We start from the raw sequence: 25,972 nt of genomic DNA, 5'->3' as shown, positions 1-25,972 counted from the left end.
CCAATGTGAGGGGAAAAATCCTTAAGGATGAAAGATTAAGAGAGTCATACATTTGTACAAGAGTCTGTTAGGCACATCTATACGAAAAGCAAATTTGTAAAAGAACTTCTACCTCTTACTTTGGATTGAAAAAAGAATTTCAATGTCAGGCTGCCCTTAACCTCCAGTTTGCTGTCATTATTCCTAGCATTTTCTTTCTTCTAGGGCTATAATGCAGAAAATTGGATCTGAAATTAATATTTACTTTTTAGAGTCTGTTTTGCCCTTTCCTCCCTAGTAAACTTATTTAAGTCTGTCTGACACAAGATAACCCCAAAATATTTCATGGTTAGTCACTCTTCCTGCAGGGAAAAGCTTAAAGTCATTCATACTTTATTACCATTTCATTTAAGAGTGTTCCATTCTCTATTTAACTTCAGGTGATATCAGCAGCAGAATTTTCATGAAAAGTATCAATTTAATGTGAAGGCACAGTAACACTTTCAGACTGGACACCCTTTAGGAAATCCTTTAATATTCCTAACTGGTATTTTATGACATTATTACAAGTAGCTGTTGCTTCCTTAGAACCCTCTCTTCATTCAACAAGAAAGAAGCTACTGGGTTATAAACACAGCCATTGCGGTGGCCAAATTTGTATCTAGTAGATTTAGCCTAGTCCTCAAGCTGTTCTTGTCAGCCTTGTTTATTTGGAACCCTGCCACATTCTTTGGTCTAGCCACTGCCTTGCTCTATAGTCTGAGTGAATACCCTTAAAAGAAGCAGGGCACAATTAAGTTTCTCACAGAATTTTCTTCCTTCTGCTACTTGCCTTAGTGACATAGGATTTAAATGAGATCTTCTGATGCAGATAACTGACACAGCCAAAACCAGTTTATTGCTTTCGGTTTCTCTAACAGCTGAAAAAGGCAGCAAGAGTAAACTTTCATCATTTACATTAATATCATCCAAGACTTTACGTGAGAACATCAGAGGTTTCTTACTCTAAAAGTGAATTAGGTAGAAGTTTCCATTGTAACCAGTAATGAAGAAATGCAGCTGTTTTTCCATTAATGTGAAAACATTCCTGAAGAACACAGCTTCTGAATTTGAATAGAGAGACAAACACACTGCAGTTGTAGAAGTCTATTGACAGCTGAAAAAAAAAAGGTTAGCAATAAAAAGTAGACGTGTGAAAAACCATGAAGAAGGGAAGAGCAGTAACTGCTTTCCTGCTAGAGGGCTACATGTAACTCAGGGCTGCCATGCCAATTGGCTTCAGTAGCTTTCACAGGAACTCTGTTGCACTCCCTAGCAGAAGCATGTTCATACACTGTTCCCGATCATTTCCAGAGTCTTTGAAGCATGCAGCTTGTTCCCTGAATTTGGCCCATAATAAGAACTCTTGATTTTTTGAAAGACTGAGACGTGTACCGCCGCCTAGCACATAGAGGTAATATACATAAAAACAGAGCAAAACTGCTAGGACTAGTAATAGAGATCTTGGTTTTGAGAGCACATGAAGTAAATTAAGCATGAATCAATGTCTTGAATTTGGGCAGCATTTGACATGCTGCCCTCACCTGAGGGTGTGTTCTCAAAATCACTTCCTTTCTTTCTTTTTCCTGTCTGAAAGTTACAAAATTATGTAATACTTCTCATTAATTCTGTAGGCATCATTATATGCCAGAAAATTAAACTTAAGTATTTACAGTGCAAGGTCAAGCACTAAACAGCTTGACAGTATTGAGATTTATGTTGCTTGTGCTTGAGAACATGTACAGCAGTAGCCTTCCAGGAAGAACACTAAAAATGAAGACAAGGACAATGGCGGGAGGGGGAGAAGGAAAAGTCAGAAAAAAATTACACAGTGCCTTTAAGGTAAAGGACAGCGAAGCATGAACTTCTCTTAGCAGAGATGACTAATCCTTAATACAGATTCAAAAAAAAGAGGGGCAGGTGTGACTTGATCAGATGAGACAGAGATAACAGTTACTTGATTCAGTTTAAATGGTTTGAATGACATCACTCTTGCTTTACACAAGTAGAATAAAAACCACGTACTGTTAGTCTGGCTGAAACTTTAAGGTCTCTTCACCTTTTTTCAGGGTAAACCCAACACTTCGAAGGAAATTAAGCTATTTCCATAACTCATAATACAAAAAATGAAGAGGTTTCCACAACACTGCACTAGGTGCTTACATTGAGCTGTATTTCCTGTTAAAGAGATTTACTTTCTTACATTTTTACCCTACTTCAAGTGATTTAGGAAAAACTAGAGATAATTTGAGTCTCAAAGGATGGCCTAGCAACCATTATCTAGAGAAGGAGGCGGCTACCAAAAAAAAAGACATTGTCAGTCCAATTGGAAAAATCCCTCTTTCAGCTACCAATTTTACATTCTTAGCAAGTTATATCAATATTGCACAGAATTCTCTTGTCATTCATCCTCTACCCTGACAGGAAGATTCCTATTGTTTTCAAAAAAACAAAGCAGAGAGTAAAGGAAGAAAGGAAAAAACAAGCAGTCCATTTCTAATACGCGACATGCACAATGAGGTGTATATTTTCCTTTGAAAGGGACTACAGAGCTTCCACCAAAAAGTTTTCATTTAAACTTTAATTAACTTTAAAAAAAACATATTCTAAAAGCAGAAATAAAAAAAAACCAAACAAATCTAAAGCCAATATAGGCATACAGGTACAACATAGATGCAGCACAAGCGTATGACTACACTGTGAAGAGATCAGACTAATAAATACTATAAAGCTAATTAATAAGGGTGGCTGTGGTTTCAAAACTATTAGTAATGATTAACTTTAACAAGACAAAAATAGATTCCCCATGTTACAATCATTCTTTTCCATTAATAAAGGAATTTAAAATATTTTGAAGGTTTGTTTTTTTTTTTTAAAAACAAGTGCATATATTTTTAGCCTATTTAAGTATATAATTTTTTTTCTCACCTGAATATTTAAAGATGATCTTTCACTTCAGGTTCTTGCACACTAATTACGCATATAAATGTTCACGTTGGCATAGTCAGAAGTGACTTTGCATCTAAACAATAATTCGTTGTGTAATCGCTTTTCTCTGAGAAGAGACTGACAGTCTCCAATAACTACCTTTTAAAAATCAGGTTAGTAATAATCCTTTGAAGTGTAAGAATGAGCTAACCTTCTCTTCCTTATCCATTTCCTAACAACATCTGCTACTCCAGATCACCAGTCAAGAACATGGAGGATTTTACAGAATAAACATGAATTTCTTAAGTCAAACAGGTTTGAAGTTTATTTAAACGCGATCACCATAGGAAATAAACTACTAAATTCCTCCCCCCACAGGTCATCCCCTCCTCTCACTTTCCCACTATTTTTCCTGAGAGAAAAGACGCATCACTGAACTTTTAATTAAATTTTCAACAGTCCCCTAGGGGAAAGTTTGACTGAGAAGTTTCCTAATCCACATTCTACAAGTTTTCAGACATTATTTATACAAACGTTTCTTTAATTCTTCTAGGTGCCTTGCATCAGCATCCTGCAGAATTAATACAGTGGCTTTAGACTGAAAAGGATTAAACTCTATAGTCATCAGACAACAGAGATCTATTAGGTGTCTTTGACATTTTTCTAAACCATCCTTAAGCTTCGCATGTGAAGTAGGATCTTTTTTCAATATATTCATTTCAGGCACTGAAAATCCAATCAAACTTGTCAGAATATCATCTGCAAAATCTACTTCTAGATAAGCTGAACCATCAGAAATTTTTGCCTTTATACCCCAGGACCCATTATTGCTTGTGAGCTTTCCAGTAAGAGTTACAATAAAACATTTGAGTTTCAGAATTGTAACAGTTTCTGGTTTTTTCGAAAGGAGAACAGAAATGTATGTGAAAGGTGGAGAATCTAAATCAAGATCATGCACCTGTACTGCTTTGCCACGAAAGGTTTGTATATCATGCTTCTGCTGATCTGCCTCTGCGTCAGCTTCTGAAAAACATACTGGCTCACTGTTCAGCAGCCTGCTGTGAGAAGTGTTCTGGGATTTATGTCTGCTCTCAGCAAGATCTTTATCATTGTAGCTTTCTTCAGGAGCATTATACAAAGAGAAATCTGCAGAACTGTTGGTCTGACGTGCACTATTGTGCTGTGAAGAGTTACTTGTACTATTTTCACCTCCAGTAGATACTCTTCTTCCAAAAGTCTTCTGCTTGCTGGTAGCGTCTACAAGTTTCTCTCTCTCGTTCTTATCATTTGTTTCGTAAGGGCCATTCAAATATGAGTCCCATGAGCTTCTAGCCACATGTGGAAGTCTCTCAGTAACTAAACCTATGTTTCTGTTCCCGACCACTGGTGGCACTTCTTCCAGCTCTCTTTGGATCTCTTCTTCTAGAAGCAAGTCATCTTCCAAAGGAAAATCATTTAAAAAGCCATCCGCATATTCCACAGGACGTGAAATTTGTTCATCTGATTGAGGAAAAGGACTTCCAAGCTGTTGTTGTAAAACATTTCCATTGAGTGAACCTGAGGTTGTGGTAAAATTGTTGCTTCTACTGCAATACCCACTCTCTGAAGGTGTTTCATTGTTAAAAGTAAATTCACTGTTTTCCTCAAGACTGGCTAAAAGCTCTTCATCTGAAGGGCCTAGAGTTTGCACCAATTCGTCTACAGGCCTTGGAACAATTTGTTCGTGATCCGTTCGTCCAACAGGACTAGGATTCTCAGCCTCTCCAATTAATCTAGCAAGGACTCTTTCCTGACTATACTCCTCTAGAAGAGCATCCACTTCACCCCCCAACAATTTTACATTTTCTGGTTTAAGCAAAAGGACACCAAGACGATATGCTACATTACCCTGTACAGTGACTTTTGTTCCTGGAGGAAGATTACTATGCAGGACAGGGACAGGTTGATATTCCATGCCCTGAATTTGATGTACCCCATCAGTTAGCTGCAGCATCAGCATTCGAGTAGGCTTTGCTTCCCAGGGCTTTTGGAACACCTGAGTGTTGGCTGTTACTTCTTCATTTACAGTACTTTCTCCTCTTAGCTTCTGCAACTGGGAATAAGCTGGCTGACTAACATCAACTAGAGAATCAATCTGTATTGAGTAGAAGCCAGACAATTCTCCTTTGGGGGCATCCAAAATGCAATCAGGCAAAATGGGATATTCCAAATCTCTTAGATCTGTAAGAAGCCATTGCTCAAACACCTGTCTGTTAATCTGAGCTTGACTTAAGTTACTGCCATTATTTTCTTCCTGGATCCAATTAATACATGCTTCCAGCCATGTCAAAGGAACTTTAACATGCCATGTGGATGAAAGCCAAGTTTCCGCTCTTGCTGCAATGTTAGATGAAGACATTTTCTTTCAAGTTAAAAAAAGTGAGTTCCCTAGAAGAAAACCCAAAAAGACACGTTTACTCTTCTGACACTTGCTAAAGTTACGACACGTCTTTCACTGGCATTATACAGAAATTTGCTCTCAATTCAGTTCAGTCATTCTAAATGTGACAAAGCAGAAGCAATTCCATAGAACTGGAATGCTAAAAATAAACATGCATTTCCAACATTTAAGCAAGTAAACTCCAATCAGCATAAACACCCTATGCAGTTTTCTCATCACGGAGTATCAGGAAAGTACTGACACTTCTACGAGCAGCCCCTCTTGACGGCTTCATCTTTTCTGTTGTTTTAATTGGAAGCATACAAGAAAAATCATTTTGCTGTGGTTGGAAAGAAATGAGACCAAAAAAAAAAAAAAACTTTCTCCTCTTGACAAGCAGTCGGTGCTGCTGTTAACAGTAACTCTACTTTAGCATTTGACCGTCTTAAGTATTTGTCCTAAATCATTAGCACTGCTATGAGCAGAAGTGGGAGGCCTCATTTACAATACAAATTGTGAGCGTTGGTACCACAGAGGCGACTTTTACACCATAACTAGATGAAGTCTTTGGGATCGAGAAGAGAATGGTAGCAGGAAATATCAGCTTTACCTGGAGAGCCAAGCCAGTGCGTCTTTGACTGCAGTACTACGAAACTCTGGCAGTTGTCACCTCAGGAACATCAGTGGTTAACAAACTCTAGCCTGCTATTAGCTTTGAAGTGCCCAAGCACATTTAAGGTGTGTAACTGTGCTTGGAACTTGTTTATCACTCTTAAGGTGAAGGGCCAAAAACTCTCAAGGAGCTCGATTTCTCCACAAAACCACGCTGAAAAAGATACTGTAAGAATACTTAAGAAACGCACGCCCGGCCTTCTGCCGTGAAAACCTGCAGCTAAGGAAAAAAAAAATCTATAGCCTTCTTAAAGTTCTCTCAAATGCTCCTCCAGTTAAAAAAAGCGCAACTATACAATTTCTTCCAGCTGAAGTAACGCATCTGTTTACTCATCGACAGGCCGAAGCCCGGGGGCCTCCCGTCAGGTAAGAGGCGGCCTGCCCCGCCTCTCCCGACGCGGTTTCCCGTCGGGGGCGCCGCCGCCGCCCCGGCTCCCCCCGCGCCGCCGCCGGCGGGCGGGCGGGCGGCCGCCCCGCGCCGCGCCGCGCCGCCCCGCACTTACCCTGGGCGCTACGGGCCAGGCGGCCCCGGCTGCCATGGCCGGGCGGGGGTGGCGGTGCCCTAGGCGCGCAGCCCCCAAAAACCCCGCGCGCCCCAACGACCAATCGGAGGCGCGGGGCGACGCGCGCCTTTAAGCCTCGCGAGAGCTCCGCCCCGCCGGCGCGCGCAAGGCGGAGTTTTCGCAGACGCCATTTTCTCTCCGCACGACCGAGGCCGCTCTCGCTCCCCTTAGCCGTCTCCACCGCCGCTCTCCTCGCGGCTCCTGCCTGGCAGGTAAAAAAAAGGCAAAAACAAAACACAAAAAGACCACCGGGGCGAGCCGAGCCGGGCCGGGCCGGCGCGGGGCGGGGCGGATCGCGCTCTTCTCGTCTCCTCTCCTTTCCTCGCGGTGCCCGGGCCTGGCTGGCCGTGGCCCACACGGAGGGCGGGGCAAAGCGGGGTCCGCCCCCGCCGCCCTGATGGGCAGCTGCCTCCGCCAACGGGGCGGCGGAGGACTCTGACTGGGGGGAGGCGGCCGGGCCAATCGGCGGGCGGCGCTGGTGGCTGTGCGCGTTGGCGGTGGGGGCTGCTCCCCTTTCTCTCGCATACGCGGTGGGGCCGGCGGCGGGCGCAGGTAAGCGCGGCCTGCGCGTCCGCGAGGAGACGCAGCGGGCGGAGGCGAAGGAGGGATCGGTGCGCGGCCGGGGAGGGGGGAGCGGCGGCGACGACGACCAGCGGCGGAGGAGCGGAAGGAGGCCCGGCTCAGGCCTGGCTGCCCCGGGGCGAGCGGAGCGGAGCTGCCATCGCGCCCCTCTCGGCGCAGCGGCGGGCCTGCTCGGCCGCTGCCGCGGGGCTCCAGCTTCCTGGGAGCCGCCGCCGCGGCCCGGCACGTCCGCGGGCTTCCGCAGGGAGAGCGGTGGGACAGAGCCCCTTCCTGCCGGCGGGGCGGCGGCAGAAACGGGTAGGTACGGGCACGGCTGCGTGGAGAGGGTAAGGGCTTGGGTGCCGCTTCCTCAGCTACTGCGGAGCGACGTGGGGCGGCCTGCGGGCCGGAGGGGCGCCGCCCGTGCTGGGGGGGAGGGCGGGCAGGGCGGTGGGTGTCGCTGCCCGCCGCCGGAGCGGGCAGGGCGGCGTGGCGGAGGCCGGCAGTGCCAGCGGCTGCGCATGTTGGGCGGGGGAGCGGGCGCCGCCTTGGTGCCCCCGCCCTGGTAACTCGGTGCCCGGGGCGAGTTGTGGGGAATTATGGCCGGAGGAAGGGAGGGCGGGCGCTCCGGGCTGCGGCCTGTGCGGAGGCGAGCTGCGAGGCCGAGCCGGCAGGCGCCGCGGCGGGGCCTGTTGCCTGCGGGGGGCATGGCGGCGGCGGAGCCCCTCTGGCGGCGGGGCCGTTCCGCTCGGCCCACCGCGCTGGGGCTCCCGGGCGGCAGGGCCGCCGGGGCCGCCTTTGTGTCTCCGCGGGCAGAGCGGGGTAAATCTCCTTGTGACCGCGTGGTGGTGGCGGCTTTTCCGCTCCCGGCTCCGCCTAGCAGCGGGCAGGCGCCATTACAGCGGCCGCCATTTCTGCTGATCCCCGCCGTCGGGCAGGGGAGCCGCGGCTCGCCTCGGCTGCGGGTTATGTAACGCCGCTTCCCCCCCTCCCCGCCCGCCCGCCCGCAGCGGGCTGCGCCGCGGAGCGCCGCCGGGCCGGGCAGCTGGCGCGGGGGGGCTGCGGCGGGAGCCACGCCAGGGGCAGGGCCGAGCGGCGGCCTGTGGCGCGGCTTGCGGAGAGGGAGGCGGCCCGGGCGGGCGGGGAGGGCCGCTGCGCCCCTGAGGGAGCGGAGCGGGGGACGCGCCGGCATCTCCTAGCCCTTTCCTCGTGTCTCTGGGCGCTGGTGCTGCGTCGCTCCTTCCATGGCGGCTTTAGCTTTTCGGGGCTTCTAAAACGGTTGCGTTAGTCAAGCCCGTAAACTCGATTTACGCAGCAAAGCACGGTAACTAACGGAGAGCGCCTTAAGTACATATGACTAAGGGGGATTTGAAGGGGATGTAAGCCCAGTATAGTATATTACGTTTCTTTCTGCGCAGCTCTAAGCTTATTAGGAAGGTTGGAAATAGAATAACCGGGATCCAGAAGAGCTAGCCGTTTGAACCTTGTGAACCCCTTCCCCCTATCATCATACCTTTTGGCAAAGTCTGTTCGACACTTGGCTGCCGTTAGGGCAGTGCGTGTCCCTTAGCTCACATCGGGTGCCTCGAAATACCAGTGCGTGCTGGGAAGGCAGTCACACAGCAGTGGTTGGCTGTAGGAGGGTGCATGCCTACCGGCAGTGCCCGCTGTTAGCCTGCACGAACAGAGCAACTGTTAATTAACAGCTGTTTCAGAGGATATTTAAAAAGTTGAATGTACCTCATTTTTTGTTCTTGGATTTGCAACATTTTGTTCAGGCCATGGAACTCGAAGCAATAAAATTCAAAGTGGAGGGAAACTAGCATTCTTTGTTTGGCTGTATTGTCTGTAGAAATGTGTTTGAAGAGAGTAATCTGCTGGTTAGTTCTACCTGGAATTCTAATATGACTTACAAGTATCCTCGGATGGACTTAAAACAATTAGGACTGAGATGCCCGTTCCACAGAATCAAAAGGAAGTTCAGTTGCTTTTGAGGTTCTAAAGTGTGGCTAGGTGGCTTGTATGTAATTTGTCTTTTGTTCAGCTGTTGTGAGGTCTACTAAAATATCTGTTAGTAAACTGATACAAAATTTATAAAATTAATGCTGGTGATTATCATAATTGGACTTTTGTAGTCCAAACTGCTTAAACAATAGGAACAGATTGAAACAGTACCTCGTAAAAAGGAAATCCAAAACATGCATTATATAACATGCTGTAGTAGGAACTGGATACTTGCCTGCTTTAAGTATCTGAAAATCTTTTTCAGTAAATGTGAATGTTTGAAACTAGCAAATATCTGAAAACTTAAGTAGCCCAGAATAATTCAAACTGTAGTTGTTTAATTGTAAGTTTGACTGTTATTTCTCATCTTACCGATGTATGTGGCCTCTTTACGTTTTCTCTTTTATATTTAAAAAAAAAAAAAAAAAAAGCTTTGCAGCACAAACTTGGAACAAATCCCTCTTTTCTGCTATAGTGTGAACCAGAGCTGTAAGTGAGCAGAGCCACAACTGATATATGCTGTTTTCATAGGCTCCTGAAGCAATAGGCTGTTCGGCTTTGATCCCGCCCAGAACCCTTGAGTTTTGTTCTGCAAGGATATATAATACCGGTAGGTTCTAGAAGCAGACATTTCATTCTGCTTTTTCCCTTTACTATGATGCACATTTTGCTTTTTCACAAAATACATGTAGTAGCTTTTTTTTTCTGCAACAGGTTTTATCTGCCCACCTAAGAATAAAGGGTAATGGAGACTGAACAACAGGAGGAGACCTTTACCAACACAGAGACAAATGGTAAGTTTTTTAAAGGACTATTTGTTTTTGGAAATGACCATTCTAAATCTTATTTTTTCTAAATATATTTTTAATTGTTTCTAAATATGTTTTTAGTGATTTAACTGCGTCAAATATGATTATTTCAGCACTAGTTTTACATTTTACTTTTAATCTTACAACTTTTAATTATCCCATGTAGTTATACATGCTTTTGTTTCATGAATGCATAGTTTTTCTTTGGGGATATTTTAGACATGGCGTAAGTAGCTGAAAATTAACAGCTGAGGATTTGAAAATATTGACAGCTAAATACTCAGTACTTGTTTGGAGAGTGTCATAATGGAAGAATTACTGTCAAGCATTACTGCATTTTATTTATTGCAGTTATTACACTGCAGGAGTACATATATGTGAAGTATCTCTAAATACTAACTTCATTTAAAAGCCTTTTGGGCATAATTAGTGAGGAAGTAAAGGCATTGGTATTAAGGTGATTCTTGCCAGTTTTTCAAAACAGTATTTGAAATTCAGCTTTCCTGTTATTCCACCAGTATTTCAGTATTGGGCAAACTACTTTTGAGCTTTTTGGCTGGAAAGTTTTTTCCCAACTGTAAATAGTAAAAGAAATACTAGATAGGTGATACTGCACTGCCTTAAACAGCGTGTTGTAAACTCGTCACTGACTAACTGTGCAAAATTCTCATTAAAATTATAGTTCATAGATTTTTAAAAGGATTTGTCAGTAGTTAGTTGATTTGCAGGCTCATGAAGTAAAAAAACCTGTTTCTGTACTGTAGAATCTCAGAGTAGATCTCAAAAATTACTATTGAGCTAATAGGAAATAACGCTTTTTTAGGAATGTAGCGCGTAAGCTTGATGTGCCTTCCGTTTTATTATGACTTAGAAAGTTAAATAAATGTTTATGTTTTCCCCCTATGGACCTGTCTACAGGCAAACGTCCTGCAGAAGATATGGAAGAAGAGCAGGCCTTCAAAAGATCTCGGAATACAGATGAGATGGTTGAATTACGCATCCTGCTTCAGAGCAAAGTATACTTTTTCAATATCACTCTGATATTGCTTAGGGCATTGTTTAAGACAGTGGTGACAGTGTGTTTTGGGGTGTATGTTTAGAAAGAGCATGTATTTTATTTAATAGAATGCCGTAGGAATATTTGCTTGTCCATTAATGGTGGAAGTGTCTTGCAATGGCATTGTCTAAATTTTTTTTTTCCTCCAAGGATAAATCTTTAGAGGACTATGGGACTTCTTAATTTAAAAAAAATTACTGAAAAAATAGAGCAACAGCGATTATAGGCTATTTCTCTTAGGTTTGAGTAGAGGATTGTCTTTTGAGGGGAGCAATTGTGTACTAAAAATCTCTGGCAAGCAAGCAGTTTAGAGAATGACCAACTAATGATTGTAAATTGAATGTGAGAAGTAAGATGAGAACTTTTCCTAGATGTTGTTAATTCTTCCTACCAGATTAATAAATCCATTTGTGTATATCAAATGGAAGAAAACTGGGAGTAATATTTAAGGGATTGCAATAGCTTCATAGACTAGTTTAAATTATCACAGTAAAATAGCTATTTATGAACCTGTTCCAGTGTTTCTAGTTGTTACTGATGAACTTGGTTTTTCTCTGTCTAAAGTCATTCACTCTTTTGTGTTGGGATGGAGAGCGTTGCCTTAACTCTGCGTAGTATTTCTGACCAGTGGTCAAGTTATGCGGAATGTTGCAAAATGTTCATATGCTGTTAGAATCATGTATGGACTGCATTTAAAAAGGCACAGTTTAGCAGGTAGTCCTTGAAATAACCTGGTAAAAATGTACTTTTGTAATTACTGTTCTTGAATATCTGCCAGTTTGCTCCTGTTGATTTTGTAAACTTGAGATTAGCAACCGTTTATATTGGCCTTAGCTTTTTCAGACCATACTGGTCTGAGGTCAGTTGAAACACATAGCTATAAGCCAGACGCAGTGCTTGAAATTATCAGGAAGCTTTCAGAGTGGGAAAACGAAGTTTGCAAAACGTTCAACCAAAAAAAAAAAAAAGAAAGTGATAAATCATTGACCTACATAACCTGTGGAATCCCATAAGATAGTTTTTTCAAAGAGTCATATTCTGACGATGAGATTGTTTTAACACAGACAGAATTGCCTAGCAACTTAAATTTGGAATTGAAATAATACAAGCTGAAAAATTGAATATATTTCTCTTTCCTATGTTCAGTAGCAAGAGCTGTTTTGGCCTTTTTTTCATGGACAAACTATGTCAGTTTATCATTTAGTTTAATGTGAAGCTTTCAAAAGCAAAACGCTCCCTCTCCCCCTGGCACAGTGCATTGCAGGAGATAATGCAGAAATAGATAAATCATTCTTAGTGTGCAGTTCAGAAACATAGACAGTGCTGTGTTGGCATAACATAACTCTTGAAAACTATTTTCCAGAATGCTGGAGCAGTGATTGGAAAAGGTGGAAAAAATATTAAGGCACTTCGTACAGACGTGAGTATATATGAGTTTGAACTAATTTAACACCAATTCTTTCAGAGCGCTACGTTGAAAACTTGATTGCGTGCATTTCTAGAAATTGAGGAATTCAACTCTAGACATCAGTAGTCTAGTTACAAGCCATTCGTAATAATTGTTAGAGTAGATAACTTCGTTTTTCAGTTTGTATTGTAGTTTAAACCCAGCTTGAGTCATGTGAGAGGAGAGGCTTGTATTAAACCTCTTTCCTTTCTAAAAGGAATCCACTAAATTACACACTTCAAGTGAGTTAACATCTTAATTAGAAATATTGACAAAGCTTGAAACCCTTAATTATACCATTTCCCATATGTGTGAATCAGTTGTAGTACTGCTGAAACCATTGCAGGTGGCTGGCTTAAACCAGTGATAGAGGAATTCTTTAACTTCCTTTAAAAAAAACAAACAAACAAAACTGTCCATCTGTTCTTTCTTCAGCAGCTTGCACGTGAAGAACAAAAACATTAACGTTAAGGTTGCATGATTTAGATATGAGTATAGAACAGTAAAGAAACATTCTGTTATGTTAATTGGAAGCATTTTTAAATGATCATGATTTATTTACCTATTCACATTTTATAGTGGGTTGACTCTTGTGATTAGACACATGTTCAGCGTTAATGTTATGTATTTATAAAACTTGGCAACGCTTCTTAAATTCCATTTGTTTACACTCCTGTACTTAACATCAGCTACAATTCCAGCAATTTTTCAAGCAAGACTGTGTTCAACACAATATTTGGTAATATATCATTGCACAATCAGTTCCAACTAAGTTCATAAACTATAGCGGCCAGAATTGAGGATTAAGTTGAAGTGATCAGGAATCATACATGCGCTCACTAACTTTGGCAGCTAGTGGTTTTTGTCTTTTTTTTTTTTTTTTTTTTTTTTTTTTAATAAATAAATCACCTAAGTCCAGATATTATAGATGGGTCTGGAACTTTCCCGATTTGCCCAAGGTTTTAGTCATATGGATCTCGACAGGTTTTGTGTCTACCCTCATGAGCCAGCCTGCTACTGAAACATCGTATGTTAAAAGTAAAAAGTAGTTTAGTCAGATCAAGTAACTCATTTTTAAGGTCCATACTGTTAAGCCACAGTCGGTGTAGCAATCCGTTATTGTGTTAGTCTTCAGAACAACTTAAGCTTGTTTCATTAATTGAGAGTAATGAGTATAGTTTGTATTAAATTAAAATTTATTGCTTTTCCCCCTCTTCCCTCTCCTTGTTTTTTTGGCCATATATCTCCGTTGCCCATGTACTGGATCGACTTGCCCCTGCGTTGCCCACCATGACGTTGGCCCATCCGCCCCTGAACGCCCATGTGAAAACCCTGGTTGGCTATGCCCAAAAATGTGCTCGTTGCCAAACGGGTACCATACTTGACAACTTCCGATTGAATGCCCATGCCCAATGCCAACATCCACGAACGCCAATGACCAATGCAGTACAATGCCAGTGTTTCAGTCCCAGACAGCAGTGGCCCCGAGCGGTATGTCCCAACAGTTTATGCCTCACTGCCTGATTAGAAAGAGAGAAATGTATTTTATTACCTGCCTTTTATATAATTAAATAGTATCCCCTTATAGACGGTGTATTGTTTTTTCAAGTTTTCTGTCTTATTTTCCCCATTAAGTCTTTTTGTCACTGAACTTTTACGTGAGTTGCCCACCCGAACAATCCACTAATTTTATTTCAATGGAAGGAGCACAGCTTCAAGTGTTGCATATTCGCTGCATTGTAAATCAAATTGTTTCAAAATAGTCTCTCGCTCTGTCTTTGTGGCCCACCTTGCTCCCCCCGACATTGCCTGTTCATAATTATTTCTGATGAAATGCTAACTCTCTGGTTCACTTTTCTTCACTTCTCATTTGTGTTGTCTTTTTTTTGTCTTGCATTTGTATTTGTTTTCTTGCAGAGTCCATTAGTAATCTAATTTCTAACTGGTCTCATAACTTTACTCCAAATATAATGTTCACCACTTGCATATCCCTACTTTTTCTACGAGAAGGTGTGCCAGTTTTACCAATGTAATAGCGAGGGTATCCTAAATTAGTGGTGGCGGGGAACATTAATATTCACTTCTACTTTCAGTTCTGCGTCAATTTCTTGCCCACTTAATCTGAGCCCTTCCAAAGCCCATTCTCTCTTTCTCTTTCTCTCTCTCTGCAAGACCTACCTAATCTTAAAGTTATCATGCATATATATTGGGCATAAACAAAGATGCATGTGTTGTAAATTCAGTTAACAGGTTTACTTTAAATGGGGAATATTAATTGTAAGTTCTTCTGTGTAGTAAATCTTGTTAGAATTTTGTGCGTGATTGGGAATACAAAACTTACTTCCACTTCTTCTTTTCCACCTTCTCCATATTATCTGGCACTTATGGCCTCTGACAGCATCTTGAGTATAAGTGCAGATATAGAGACAATTGGAGAAATCTTGAAGAAGATTATCCCTACTTTAGAAGAGGTACGTCTTTTAGGTTTGCTTCTTCTTCAGAGGTACAAGTTTAGCTTTTAAAACAAAATGATTCGAGATGATGTGTTGTTGTTTTATTATATCAGAAAATAAAAACAACCTTTCCTTTTTTTTTAAAGCAGGCCTGAAGCTCGCGAATTGTGTTGGTATTCTGTTTTTTGTAGAGGATGGAGACAGTCTCTGCTTACTAAATTAACGTTTGGAACCGTCTCCTCCCCTTCAAAACACTGGTCTCCTGACTTATTTAGGCCCCAGTTTGATGTAGCTCTACTGTAATTGGCATCCTGCCTGGGCTTTGTAAGAAAGTTATGTTGCACTGTTTGATATCTCCTTACATTTGTATAGAAAATTACTCAGTGTAATGAAAAGAATGAGGAAAACTAATTTGACATTACCTCACATTGAGGCAAGGTGCCTAAGTAGTTGTGATTCTGTCATAGCAAATACAGAATTACAGTTCAGCAACAAATTAGATCATAGCATGGTGTTTGGGGGAAAAAAACAAAATTAGTATTTTAAATATTTTCTGGGAGTAATATTCTTTATTTGCATGAATCTTACAGTATCAACACTACAAAGGCAGCGACTTTGACTGCGAATTAAGACTTCTAATTCACCAAAGTCTGGCAGGAGGAATTATTGGTGTCAAGGGTGCTAAAATCAAAGAACTCAGAGAGGTACTGTTTCCTGTTCTTCTTAGATTTGGCTTCTGTTGTATAAACAGCTTGGCGTTCTGTGTTCATAAGCAGCGAGTGCCAGTATCTTCTGTGCAATAGTTCCGTCAGAACATGCTTAATATATGCTTTCGGTGTTGCAAACCCTCAGAAATAAAGTGGCTGTTGGTGATAGAGTCTAGGACTTCTCACGAAGCTTTTAGGAATATTAGCAATATGTATAAAGGAGAGATTTTATTTCATTTAATTAAAACAGCATTCATCACTCTCTTGGGGATGAACTACTGGATAGACTAGGTGTACTGGTGTGGAAGAGATAAAAATCGTTTAGCGTGGACATATGCTCCATGAACTCCTAACTTGATAATTTAGTAGATGTTTGAATTTTTCTATAAAAGGGCAAAATTGTTCCACCTCTTTGAAGACGATCATTTTGCATCAGTGGAGGAATAAGGTTATGTTCTGAAAAGCTAGTGATCTCTATGAATCTAGAAGGTTGGATTATCTTTTTGTTATGAGAACTCAGAAGCAAGTGTGCACTTAAAATGCTGGAAGCTGAATAGTCTAGTTTAATTGTTTCTTTAAAGGTGTTTTAAGGTCTACTACCCTTCTTGTTGTCAGTAAGTTTATAAAGTTGTTTAAAATAGTTGTATTTGAAAACCTTGGGCTTTTTCTTCAACAGAACACTCAGACCACCATTAAGCTCTTCCAAGAGTGTTGTCCTCATTCCACTGACAGAGTGGTGCTTATCGGTGGAAAACCGGATAGAGTTGTGGAATGTATCAAGATTATTCTGGATCTTATCTCTGAGGTAACGTGTGTTAACTAAGTTTATTCCCTTCTTTCATTGGCCTTCATGGAAGTTAAGGGGTGATTTGGATGGAAAATTATATATCTCCATGTTTATTTTGCGTTTGGTACCTCTTACTTTTGCATGAAAAGGTGTGTTGGACTGTTAGCAGCCATTGAAATTATTCCTTTTTTCTGGAATTGGGAGGCACGCTATGGGAGGGGGAAGCTGTTTTTGGTACAAGTGAGCTGCTGTTTGTGCTTTGCGTATCGTTAAGACGAGAAATTAAAATTGGAGAGGAAGAGGTGCAAATTCAAATGCCATTGATCATTAACAGGTGTTTCGCTATCGTAGTGATAATCATAGGGAGCACATTACCATCCCTACTGCATAAAGTGACAGCTGTTCTAACTGGTTTTGTTAAATTGAAATTGTAATGTGTTCAGAATGTATAAATTCACATTTTTATGTTTACTTTATTAATTCAGTGAAATGTGCTGACTGTTAACAGTCAGTGCTAACCCAGGGAGGGGATTGTTTGTTTTTGTTTTGATTGTTTTAGTCTCCAATTAAAGGACGGGCCCAGCCTTACGATCCCAATTTCTATGATGAAACATATGACTACGGCGGCTTCACAATGATGTTTGATGATAGAAGGGGACGTCCTGTAGGCTTTCCAATGCGTGGAAGAGGAGGTTTTGATCGAATGCCACCTGGTCGTGGTGGACGACCTATGCCTCCATCAAGAAGAGACTATGATGATATGAGCCCTCGCAGAGGACCTCCACCACCTCCCCCAGGTCGTGGGGGCAGAGGTGGCAGCAGAGCTCGTAATCTTCCTCTTCCTCCTCCTCCACCTCCTCGTGGCGGGTGAGTTGTTGCATAAATACGTTGTGCGAAACTCAAGTAGAGTTTGCTGAATCACGTCTGTTGCACCAGTCTATTTTAAAAAGTATTTGAATTGAATTACTTGCTGTAGAGTAGCAGTTAGCAGAACTATAGTTGATAGTTCTTTAACTTTTCTGTAATGTGAGTTAAAACTTGGATAAAGCAGTCAATTTCTGAGTTTTGTGTAAAGGACGAATGTGAAAGTTTGAATCGGCGTATGCAAGCTAGGTTACAACACAAGTCACGGGCTGCTGCTTTTCTCGTTTTAGAGATCTTATGTCTTACGACCGACGGGGCAGACCTGGAGACCGTTATGATGGAATGGTAGGAATTTAAAATTCATGTTGTTTTATTTAGTGAACGCAGTTAGGACTTTGAATGTCTGAAGAAATTTGAGTCTGTATATTTAAATATTGGACATGCACGCCTCTGATAAATTTTGATATTATCAAAACGTTTTGCCTATAAAAAATACAAGGAGTCCTTCCTGATGAGGAATGTTTGGAGTATGAAAAGTCATTTAGGGTGTGAAGGGTATCTGGGGTATAGTCTGCTCCAGTGTCATCTTTTCCTCCTGCCGTTAACAATGGTATAGAAAGTTAGACTGCTCTACTGTGCGGATTTAATTGCACTGACCTTTTAGGGTTGTGTGTATGTTTCGTTTTGTTTTTTTGTTTTATTTTTGTGAAGTCAGAAATAGGAATTGGGACGCTTTCGTATCAAGAAAACGCATCGGAACAGTCCTCTTAAATTCTAGTAGCAAGTCAGTCTTTGATTCAGGCAAGCACTCTTAACGTACCGGTTAGGAAACTTGAATCGTATCTTTGTAGATCTCCAGTTGGTCTGACATATTATTGCTTTTTCAAACCAGTTCTTGCCTATTTTGCTGATTTCTGTGTCTGCAAAAAAAATCTACTGTGATTCCAGCTGTTTTGGAGGCAGGGCCACTGTTAAGTTGATGCAATTGGATATATGCAACCATGTCGCAACTAACTGTTGCTGAGAAAGATAATTTTTTTAAGATATGGAAGCTTAAAGGTACTTTTCCACTGTATACTCTGAAATACATTTTTCCACTGGTTATCTGCTGTTGTACTAGACCCTGTTTTCCTGGGAATAGGAATCATAGGCATCAGGAAGTTAGCAGTCTGGAGTAAAAATCTTCTTCAGTTCTCCAGCTCTGTTTGGCACTTTACTTAAAATAAGAGATCAGACAAGACATACTTTTTTTTGTGGATGGAAAAGAAAGGCGTGGAGAGGAGCTGTGAACTGAACTACCTAAACAGCCTTGCGCTTTTTCTCTCTCTGGGAGGAAAACTTACTGGCTATTAGTAGATATTACAGGAATGTCAACATTGGGCACTATAAGCTTGTCAGAAACATTGGAAGGAAAGACTCATACTTTAAAATTACAATCCTTTTGGACTCTTTTTAACGTGACTTTTTGTCGAGTTGATCTTGACTTTCTTGACTGGAGTTTCCACAAGTAAGTGTAATCATCGTTGCCAATTCTCTATGTTCCAATAAGCAATTTTATTTTGTCGTTACAGTGGAATTGCTCTTGGCTTTGGATGTGTTATACCTGAGTTTCATAGCCTACCTAAACTGAGGACTGCTTCCTAACATAGATTGTATTTAATTTGCAGTTTTAGTTAGCCATAATCCTAGTATCTTCAGTTGTATAAGCAGGTGAGAAGTTCTCACGTGGGTTGTGAGGCTGCACCTGGAAGTGCAATGCCAGAAACAGAAGGTCTTCCAGTTGTTGCCATTCGTTTCATATAGCAAACATTCTCTAGCAAAACATAATGCATTTTGTGTAGATGTATTAAAAAACAAGAAAAGATCCTCACTCAGACCAAGATCAAGGTTTTAGATGTTGAATGTGCAGAAATCCTCACTGCCTGCTAGTTTTCCTTTCCACTAGAGGCAGTGAGATTCAGTAGTTGAAGACTGAAGATGCTGAACCTTGAATTTTACGGAATTTGAGATGCAACAATATTGACAGCCTTGTAAATTTTAAGATGGGAGGGAAACATTGTTTGAATTACATGGACAAAAAGGAAGTTTTTTGTTTTTTAATGTTGGCCACATAGCAAAATGTTTGTCTCTTCGTCTGGTTTACAGTTGTAACTGGGCACTGCTAGTTACAAGAGTTCACTTAGTTTATAATCTCTTCTTCTGAATCTTCTATTTCCTAGAAGAGAGACACACCTATACACTCTTTCTCTATTACAGAACTTTGTATTTCAGGCTGTAACTACTCCAGATCAAATGCCTGCGGACCATAAAGAATATTTGATAGTTGAGAAAACCTGACTCTGTTCCTGCTATATCTTAAATACCCTTTGGCATGGGAGTGTTCAGATATATGAACACACGCATAAAGAAACAAGCATAAAAATCCATTTACTTTTTTTTTTTTTGAAAAAGTGGCCAATTCCTAATGTTTTCAAAGTATTTTTAAATTAGAGTTAATTGAGAAGTAAATTAGAAAAGTTACTTAAAGAGGGGAGTATACATTCAGACTTCTAATCTGTCTTTACTTATTCAAATGCTTCCTAGTTCTTTATATTTTTAACATATATGTGTGTGCACATATGAATCCTTGTGTATAAAGACTTCAACAAGAGATATGCACACTAAAGAATATAGAACGTACTTCATATTTAGGAGATTTGACATTAGAAAGCATATAAGAAATCAGTAACAGAAAAATTTGTCAACTCTTGTATTTATCAGTCTAAATACTGGAAGAAACCGACAAAATGTTATTCTTCTAGACTAGAGTTGAGAAAGTTATAACAAGAATTTACTACCATCAGTTAGAATGACATGCATCTTCTTTCATTAGATGTAAAAGTTAATATAATTCTTGTTAGTGCTTGTTTGTTGCCCGGTTAAGCCAGTGTTTCATTTGGTTTCCGTTTTAGTACCAGTAGTAGCTAGCACAACTGAGTCTATAGACTACCAATGACGTTTAACATTTTAGTGTGCTAATCATGTTCTGTGTTTTGCATTTATTTTTAATCCTGCGGAGGCCTCTGCCTTAATAGTAACTTAAAGTGGATTCTACAAATTATGTTTTTAAGTTGTCTACTGACTTTTTTCAGCATTTGTTTTAGGATTTTGAAGGAAAGAAATCTGTTTATCACTTTTTAATGTAATTAGATTGTTAATATAATTAGATGTAGATTGTTACCTAGTTCTGGGCTACATGAGGTATATGGAAATGAACTAATAAAACATGAGAAGCTATGTCCTTCCTACTTGATCTGCTGCTGACGTAGAGATAATGACTTGTTTTAGTCTTTCTAAATGTTTTTTAAAAAAGAGAGAAATAAAGGGTTTTGATACCTATGGGTCATATCTTTTGGTAAATGGTACAGCAGTAGCACTTAAAGGTCTTTGAAGGAAGAAAAAAAAATTGAACTTTGCCCTCCCCTTATTTGCCTGACACTGTTTGCAGGAGGATTGTCTCTTTACATCACAGAAAGAGAGAAGAAATAAATGTGACCAGTTAGAGTACTCTTACAGTAAAAGTAAGAGGGAGCAAATCTTGTCTCTGGTCTAGCGGTCTATATTATATCTCTGTAGTAGATTAGATGTTAAGGAAAATGTTTCTCTGTATATGTATATGTATATGTTTGCTTGCAATGCAAAGTTACTTGTAAGCCTCCTTGAGATGGACTTAATTTGGATTCATTGCCTCTTTTCCTCATGTCATGTTGTGCCTGGAAGATGATGCAGTGCCATGTGGATGCCTGCGATGACATGCAGCCACCAGAATTGGTGAGTGTGTTCATTGTTTTATTTGACTGGTTTAGTAGCTGATGGTGAGAAAATAACTTACTTGAATTGTTTTAGTAATAACTGGAATTACTTGAGCTTGACTTTAGTGAGCGACAACTTGCAGCTATTGAAAATCCATAAAGCTGTCCTTCTGAATCAGAGTATTGGCACTTTATGTCCTAAAAGTGTCCTGCGCAGCAAGGAAGTACGCAGCAGTACGGCCGAAGGAGAGGAGCTTTTCTGTTTTGCCTCATGTACCGCATTTTGATGTTCTAAATTGTAACCGTCATCATAACTCCTTTTGATAGCATTGGTGGTGCATATATTTAGGATACGTGTTTTGCGTTAACTTCTTCATGTTGTGTTTTCTTGTGTTTTGAACAAGGAACTTTAAAAATAGGTTTGTTGTTTACGGTTGTGGAGAAACTAATCTACATAACTTATGTCTATATTTGAAAGTACTGTACTTGATTGGACCAATTTGTGTTTTTCAAATTCCTTACTCCTAGGGGATTTTAGGAAGGAAAGGGTGAAGAGGGTAGTCGAATGTTTATGCTATGTAGAAGATGACAAAGTACTGCCAAATATTAAACTTCAGTTTCTAGCTTACATATAAACACAGTAGCTGTAATTACTTTAGTCATCTGCTGTCAAGTTCACTTGCTGCCCTGTAGCCTGGGGGGGAGAGCCAGGAAATGAAGGAAAAGAATGTTCATTGAAGCAGATAAACCCCAAAAGAGATCCTCTGCAAAAACATCAGCAGAAATAATTGTGTGCTTGTATAAAATACGCAGCTCTGATCAGCCTCTGAATTAAGTCCTAAGCAGTGCCCTTCATTCTCCTGTGTTTCGCACTCCACTGCATGTTCTATTATGCTGTATTACAATCTCTATTGCTAAGCAACATGATTACACAATATAGGTTGCTTAGAAACAGATGATCAGCTGAACACTTTGGTCTGAATAGCTTCCACTTTGATGTCGTTCCAAAAAGATAGAAGGTAGTTTAGGTTGGGCTTTTTGGTGCGGGGAGGGAGAATTTGCATTAGAATTTCTGCAGGCAAGTAATTCACACAAGTTCCTGCATTTCTGTAGTTCAGTGATTATGTTTACGCTGAATTTTGGAGAAGTGTGCGCATCTATTGTATAACATAGGAAGTCATAAAAATGGGGTTTTGTGCATTTAGAAGGCATTAGATCAAATTAAGCACTTGATATATCAAGTATCGGTCTACAAATTCTAAAAATAAAAGCAGCTAGGAGTGCTGCATTGCAGTGATTTGGATTTGGTGTATGGTCGTTTTAGCAGAATGGCAGTAATTCATGTCGTGATTGCCCCTTGTAAAATACAAAGAAGGATGGTAGCATAATCTCTATGGAGAAGTTGAGCTTACGAAGGTATTCCTGGAGTTGACTTGATTTTCCATCAAGATATGGACGAAGTAGGAGGGCTGACAATTTACAGGCAAACTTTTTGACCCAAAACTGAGGTTTTCATCTCTTCTGAGCTATACGGGTCGTAGTAATAAAGCTGAACTCTAATCTTCTGATTTGAACGACGGCTCAGTCTGAGGGTCAGGGGTAGGTCAGTGTCAAGAGCTGTCTAGCAGCTGCTGAATCAGTAGGGTAGCTTGATAAACTGGTATGGCTGGATCCTTAATTTTATTAGATGCCTTACTCCTAGAGGCTTTGACAGCACAGAATGAGCGATCCATGAGATTTCCCCCCACACAGTTTGTTTCTGGTCTGTCCTCTCCCCCCAGTGTGCCTTTGACACTTCTGTATTTATAAAAAGATGGTTTAGAGTTTGGAGTATTTGCCTAAAATAGGCTTAAAGTTAACAGTATGGTACTTAACGATGAAAACATGTTAATGAAGCATGGCTGTTTCACTATTTAAGGGTATTTTTTTGTTTCTCTCTCTCTCTCTTTCTCTTGTAGTTTGAGGGTGGCTCTGGATATGGTAAGTTTTTTCTATGGAATTTTTACATGCACTTTGTTACTTAGTCATTAAAGGGCTTGATGCATACGTTTAAATCAGACTATTCTTATGCAGGGGGGCGTGGTTCATACGGAGATCTTGGTGGACCCATCATCACAACACAAGTAACGATTCCCAAAGATGTAAGTAAAGTTGATTTGCCTGCTGGTTTTGAGATTTTTTTTTTTTTAATCAGCCTTTTCTCAGACTACATGAGTAAATCATAAGTATTTGGGTTGTTTGACAGTTACTTTTAATATAAAACAAGTATTTCTAAATCACCAAAAGTCTGTTCTTCAGGCTGTTTATTTTGTGACTTTAGTGACACACTGAACCGTTGCATTAATTGTTAATATTGAATAATAGAGATGGTCGATGTAGCTTGTTTTATGCAAACCAGCAGCTGGTTCTTCCAACTTTATACCACCTGTGTTTATACAATTAAGTATTGCAGAGGCTGTTTTGAGTAAGCTTCCATTGAGATTCTTAAAAATAAATTCATGGAAGCTTCTTGAACACTACTGTGATGTCTGTAACTGCTTTTACAGAGAAAGTTGTATCAAAAAATGGGTGCTTTGTTTTCTCCCCTAGTTGGCTGGATCTATTATTGGAAAGGGAGGCCAGAGAATCAAACAAATACGTCACGAGTCAGGAGCTTCAATCAAAATTGATGAACCATTAGAAGGCTCAGAAGATCGGATAATAACTATTACGGGAACGCAGGACCAGATACAGAATGCACAGTATTTACTGCAGAACAGGCAAGTTGAAGCTTATTGCACGAATGTTAAACTGACTTTCTTCCCTACTACATTCTAAAGCTCGTATTCTCTATGATGTAGTTTCTAGAAGGCAGGTTTTTAAGTAACTATTTGAACCTAACTTCTCCAGTTGGTAGTTCTGCCTTGATTCTCTTCTATTCTTCCATTCTAACTAAAATGAAGACGCCCTCAAAAACTAATCTTGCCGGAAGACGCCTTAACCGAGCAGTCCTCTCATTTCTCTGGTGAAAACTGCTGCAAAAAACTACTTGTAATAAATTACATAGAGCCTGTAGAAAATGTAGAAGATTTCAGTGGACGTTGGTCTAGTTCTGTGTGGAAGACTAGTGATTTTGTTGTTTTTAGATAACTAAATTGACAACAAATCACAGTCTGCCATATGGCACAGGCCATGCCTCTACAGGACAAGTTGAAATCGATTGGTGCTGTAAATGCAGCATTTCACACCTTGCTGGCATTACTTTTGTCTTTTCTGCCAAATATTAACAGCTTCAGATTTATTTTGCTTTATTAACATGTTGGCTATCATAGCAGTTTTTAATGTTTAACTTGAATGTTTGGCTTTAGACTACTAATATTTAAACGTGCTTAAAATCATTATATACCTATAATTATTAGCCATTATATTTTAAAATAATTTACTTTTAAATGTTTTAGGAGTTTGTAATTTAATGTGTAAGAATGTCATTGTGAATGTTGATGCAAGATGTATGGTCAATCATTCTAATACATGCTTTTTTCTTTTTCTTTTATAGTGTGAAGCAGTATGCAGATGTTGAAGGATTCTAATGCAAGATTATTTTTTCTTTTTTATAGTGTGAAGCAGTATTCTGGAAAGTTTTTCTAAGACTAGTGAAGAACTGAAGGAGTCCTGCACCCTTTTTTTTTTATCTGCTTCTGTTTAAAAAGCCAACATTCCTCTGCTTCATAGGTGTTCTGCATTTGAGGTGTAGTGGAATCTTTGCTGTCCACCAGATGTAATGTTTTAGTTCCTTACAAATATTTGGGGGGAGGGAAAGGGCGCGCGAGACTAACATTGACATTTTGAAACAGCAGCAGAGAGAGTGGATTTTATTTTTGTTCATTGTTGGTGGTAAATTGTAATGTTTTCTGTAACTATTGTGAACATCCTGCTTTATGTACACTGTATTTTTTTTGAAGGGGGGAGAATACTGGTAGTCCCCGTGTCCCTGGCATCCTTTGAGAGCAGTGTGCAGAATGTAATGCTCTTTTGTAAGAAACGTTTTATGATTTTTAAATAAATTTAGTGAACCTATTCTTGGTGGTCATTATTTTTAGATATGCATAAGGTAGTATCTAAAATGGATACACCATTTTCCCCCAGCCCTACAAGAAGATGCATAAATGAAAGTTGCTGTTAAGCTTGCTCTTCTGCTTCCTTGATAAAGATGGAGTTAAGTGTTCTTGGCAAATTAAAGAAACAGTGTGAAAACAATGGCTAAGCTTTGCTATTTGGGAAAAAAATGCAAAAACATTCTTGCAGACGTTGTGTAAAATTTGACTTTTTTGCAAGTGTTTGGCCCTTTTTGCAGTACATATATATATTGGTGACAGTATATAAATAAAGTATTTAAAAACTTTGTGATGTCACTGAGTTACAGTGGTAAAGTACACTTAATTCTAGACAGCTTGCTTAATGCAAATAACAGTTACAAATGGCAGTTGGCGTACCATTAACAATTGAATTCTAGTTTTCAGAGCTTTCATTTGTATAAGGTAGAAATTTTTATCAATTGGCAAATTGACAGTATCTAACTCTGTAACTTGTTTTTCATTGTATACAGACTTAAACTTGTTTGGTTTCCCTGTTGTGTGTTGAATTCCATAGGAAATATTTGTGAGAAATTAAAAAAGATAATACCTCTGGATATCTCATGTAATACCTTGGCATTTGTATTTATAGTTTATAAGTTTTAATTTCACTTCCTGAATAAAAACAATTAAAAATGCAAAAGAACTTGGCACATCTGGATGTGATGGATCCAGAGTAAGAGTGGATTCTTTTACTGTTTTTTATTTGTTCCAGAGCATTTTACTCTTCTCAGTTCTTTCAGCCCTATCAGGTAATTGCTGTCATAATATGCAGCTGTA

General features: G+C 40.3%; 2 protein-coding genes across 12 annotated transcripts; one reads left to right on the top strand and one right to left on the bottom strand.

The window, feature by feature from the left end:
• Nucleotides 1-855: 855 nt before the first annotated feature.
• Nucleotides 856-6,970, bottom strand: RMI1 (RecQ mediated genome instability 1). 2 transcript variants are annotated; one of them, XM_068928812.1, is made up of 3 exons: nucleotides 6,541-6,611; nucleotides 5,976-6,257; nucleotides 856-5,373 (listed from the first exon to the last, which is right to left on the bottom strand). In XM_068928812.1, exon 3 carries the CDS (start codon nucleotides 5,342-5,344, stop codon nucleotides 3,467-3,469), a length of 1,878 nt encoding a protein of 625 aa, XP_068784913.1. In that variant the 5' UTR covers nucleotides 5,345-5,373; nucleotides 5,976-6,257; nucleotides 6,541-6,611; the 3' UTR covers nucleotides 856-3,466. The 2 variants fall into 2 exon arrangements, with proteins under 2 accessions (XP_068784913.1, XP_068784914.1); XM_068928813.1 differs by lacking the exon at nucleotides 5,976-6,257 and having other exon boundaries at nucleotides 6,541-6,970.
• HNRNPK (heterogeneous nuclear ribonucleoprotein K) lies at nucleotides 6,680-25,136 on the top strand. Of its 10 annotated transcripts, none has more exons than XM_068928821.1 (16): nucleotides 6,680-6,812; nucleotides 9,697-9,775; nucleotides 9,880-9,959; nucleotides 10,893-10,990; nucleotides 12,395-12,451; nucleotides 13,926-13,969; nucleotides 14,877-14,949; nucleotides 15,522-15,635; nucleotides 16,315-16,443; nucleotides 16,985-17,292; nucleotides 17,580-17,634; nucleotides 21,049-21,099; nucleotides 23,039-23,060; nucleotides 23,139-23,221; nucleotides 23,670-23,839; nucleotides 24,677-25,136. In XM_068928821.1, the coding sequence occupies exons 3-16, from the start codon at nucleotides 9,911-9,913 to the stop codon at nucleotides 24,705-24,707; spliced, it is 1,284 nt and encodes a 427-aa protein (XP_068784922.1). In that variant the 5' UTR covers nucleotides 6,680-6,812; nucleotides 9,697-9,775; nucleotides 9,880-9,910; the 3' UTR covers nucleotides 24,708-25,136. The 10 variants fall into 10 exon arrangements, with proteins under 10 accessions (XP_068784922.1, XP_068784919.1, XP_068784918.1 ...); XM_068928818.1 differs by having other exon boundaries at nucleotides 24,616-25,136; XM_068928817.1 differs by having other exon boundaries at nucleotides 10,881-10,990.
• Nucleotides 25,137-25,972: the final 836 nt, after the last annotated feature.

The sequence above is a fragment of the Struthio camelus genome, chromosome Z (assembly GCF_040807025.1).
Source record: "Struthio camelus isolate bStrCam1 chromosome Z, bStrCam1.hap1, whole genome shotgun sequence".
Taxonomy (NCBI): Eukaryota; Metazoa; Chordata; class Aves; order Struthioniformes; family Struthionidae; genus Struthio; species Struthio camelus.
The sequence above is the reverse complement of the archived record's forward strand: the minus strand, read 5'-3'. Positions and strand labels throughout refer to the sequence as shown.

What these genes read in the sequence shown, in the direction of transcription:
- RMI1 (XM_068928813.1), bottom strand. Translation starts at nt 5,344, where the DNA reads ATGTCTTCATCTAACATTGCAGCAAGAGCGGAAACTTGGCTTTCATCC.
- HNRNPK (XM_068928814.1), top strand. Translation starts at nt 9,911, where the DNA reads ATGGAGACTGAACAACAGGAGGAGACCTTTACCAACACAGAGACAAAT. An exon ending in GAGACCGTTATGATGGAATG is followed by an intron (nt 17,635 to 21,048) that starts GTAGGAATTTAA and finishes TGTGCCTGGAAG; the next exon opens with ATGATGCAGTGCCATGTGGA. An exon ending in AAGTAACGATTCCCAAAGAT is followed by an intron (nt 23,222 to 23,669) that starts GTAAGTAAAGTT and finishes TTTCTCCCCTAG; the next exon opens with TTGGCTGGATCTATTATTGG.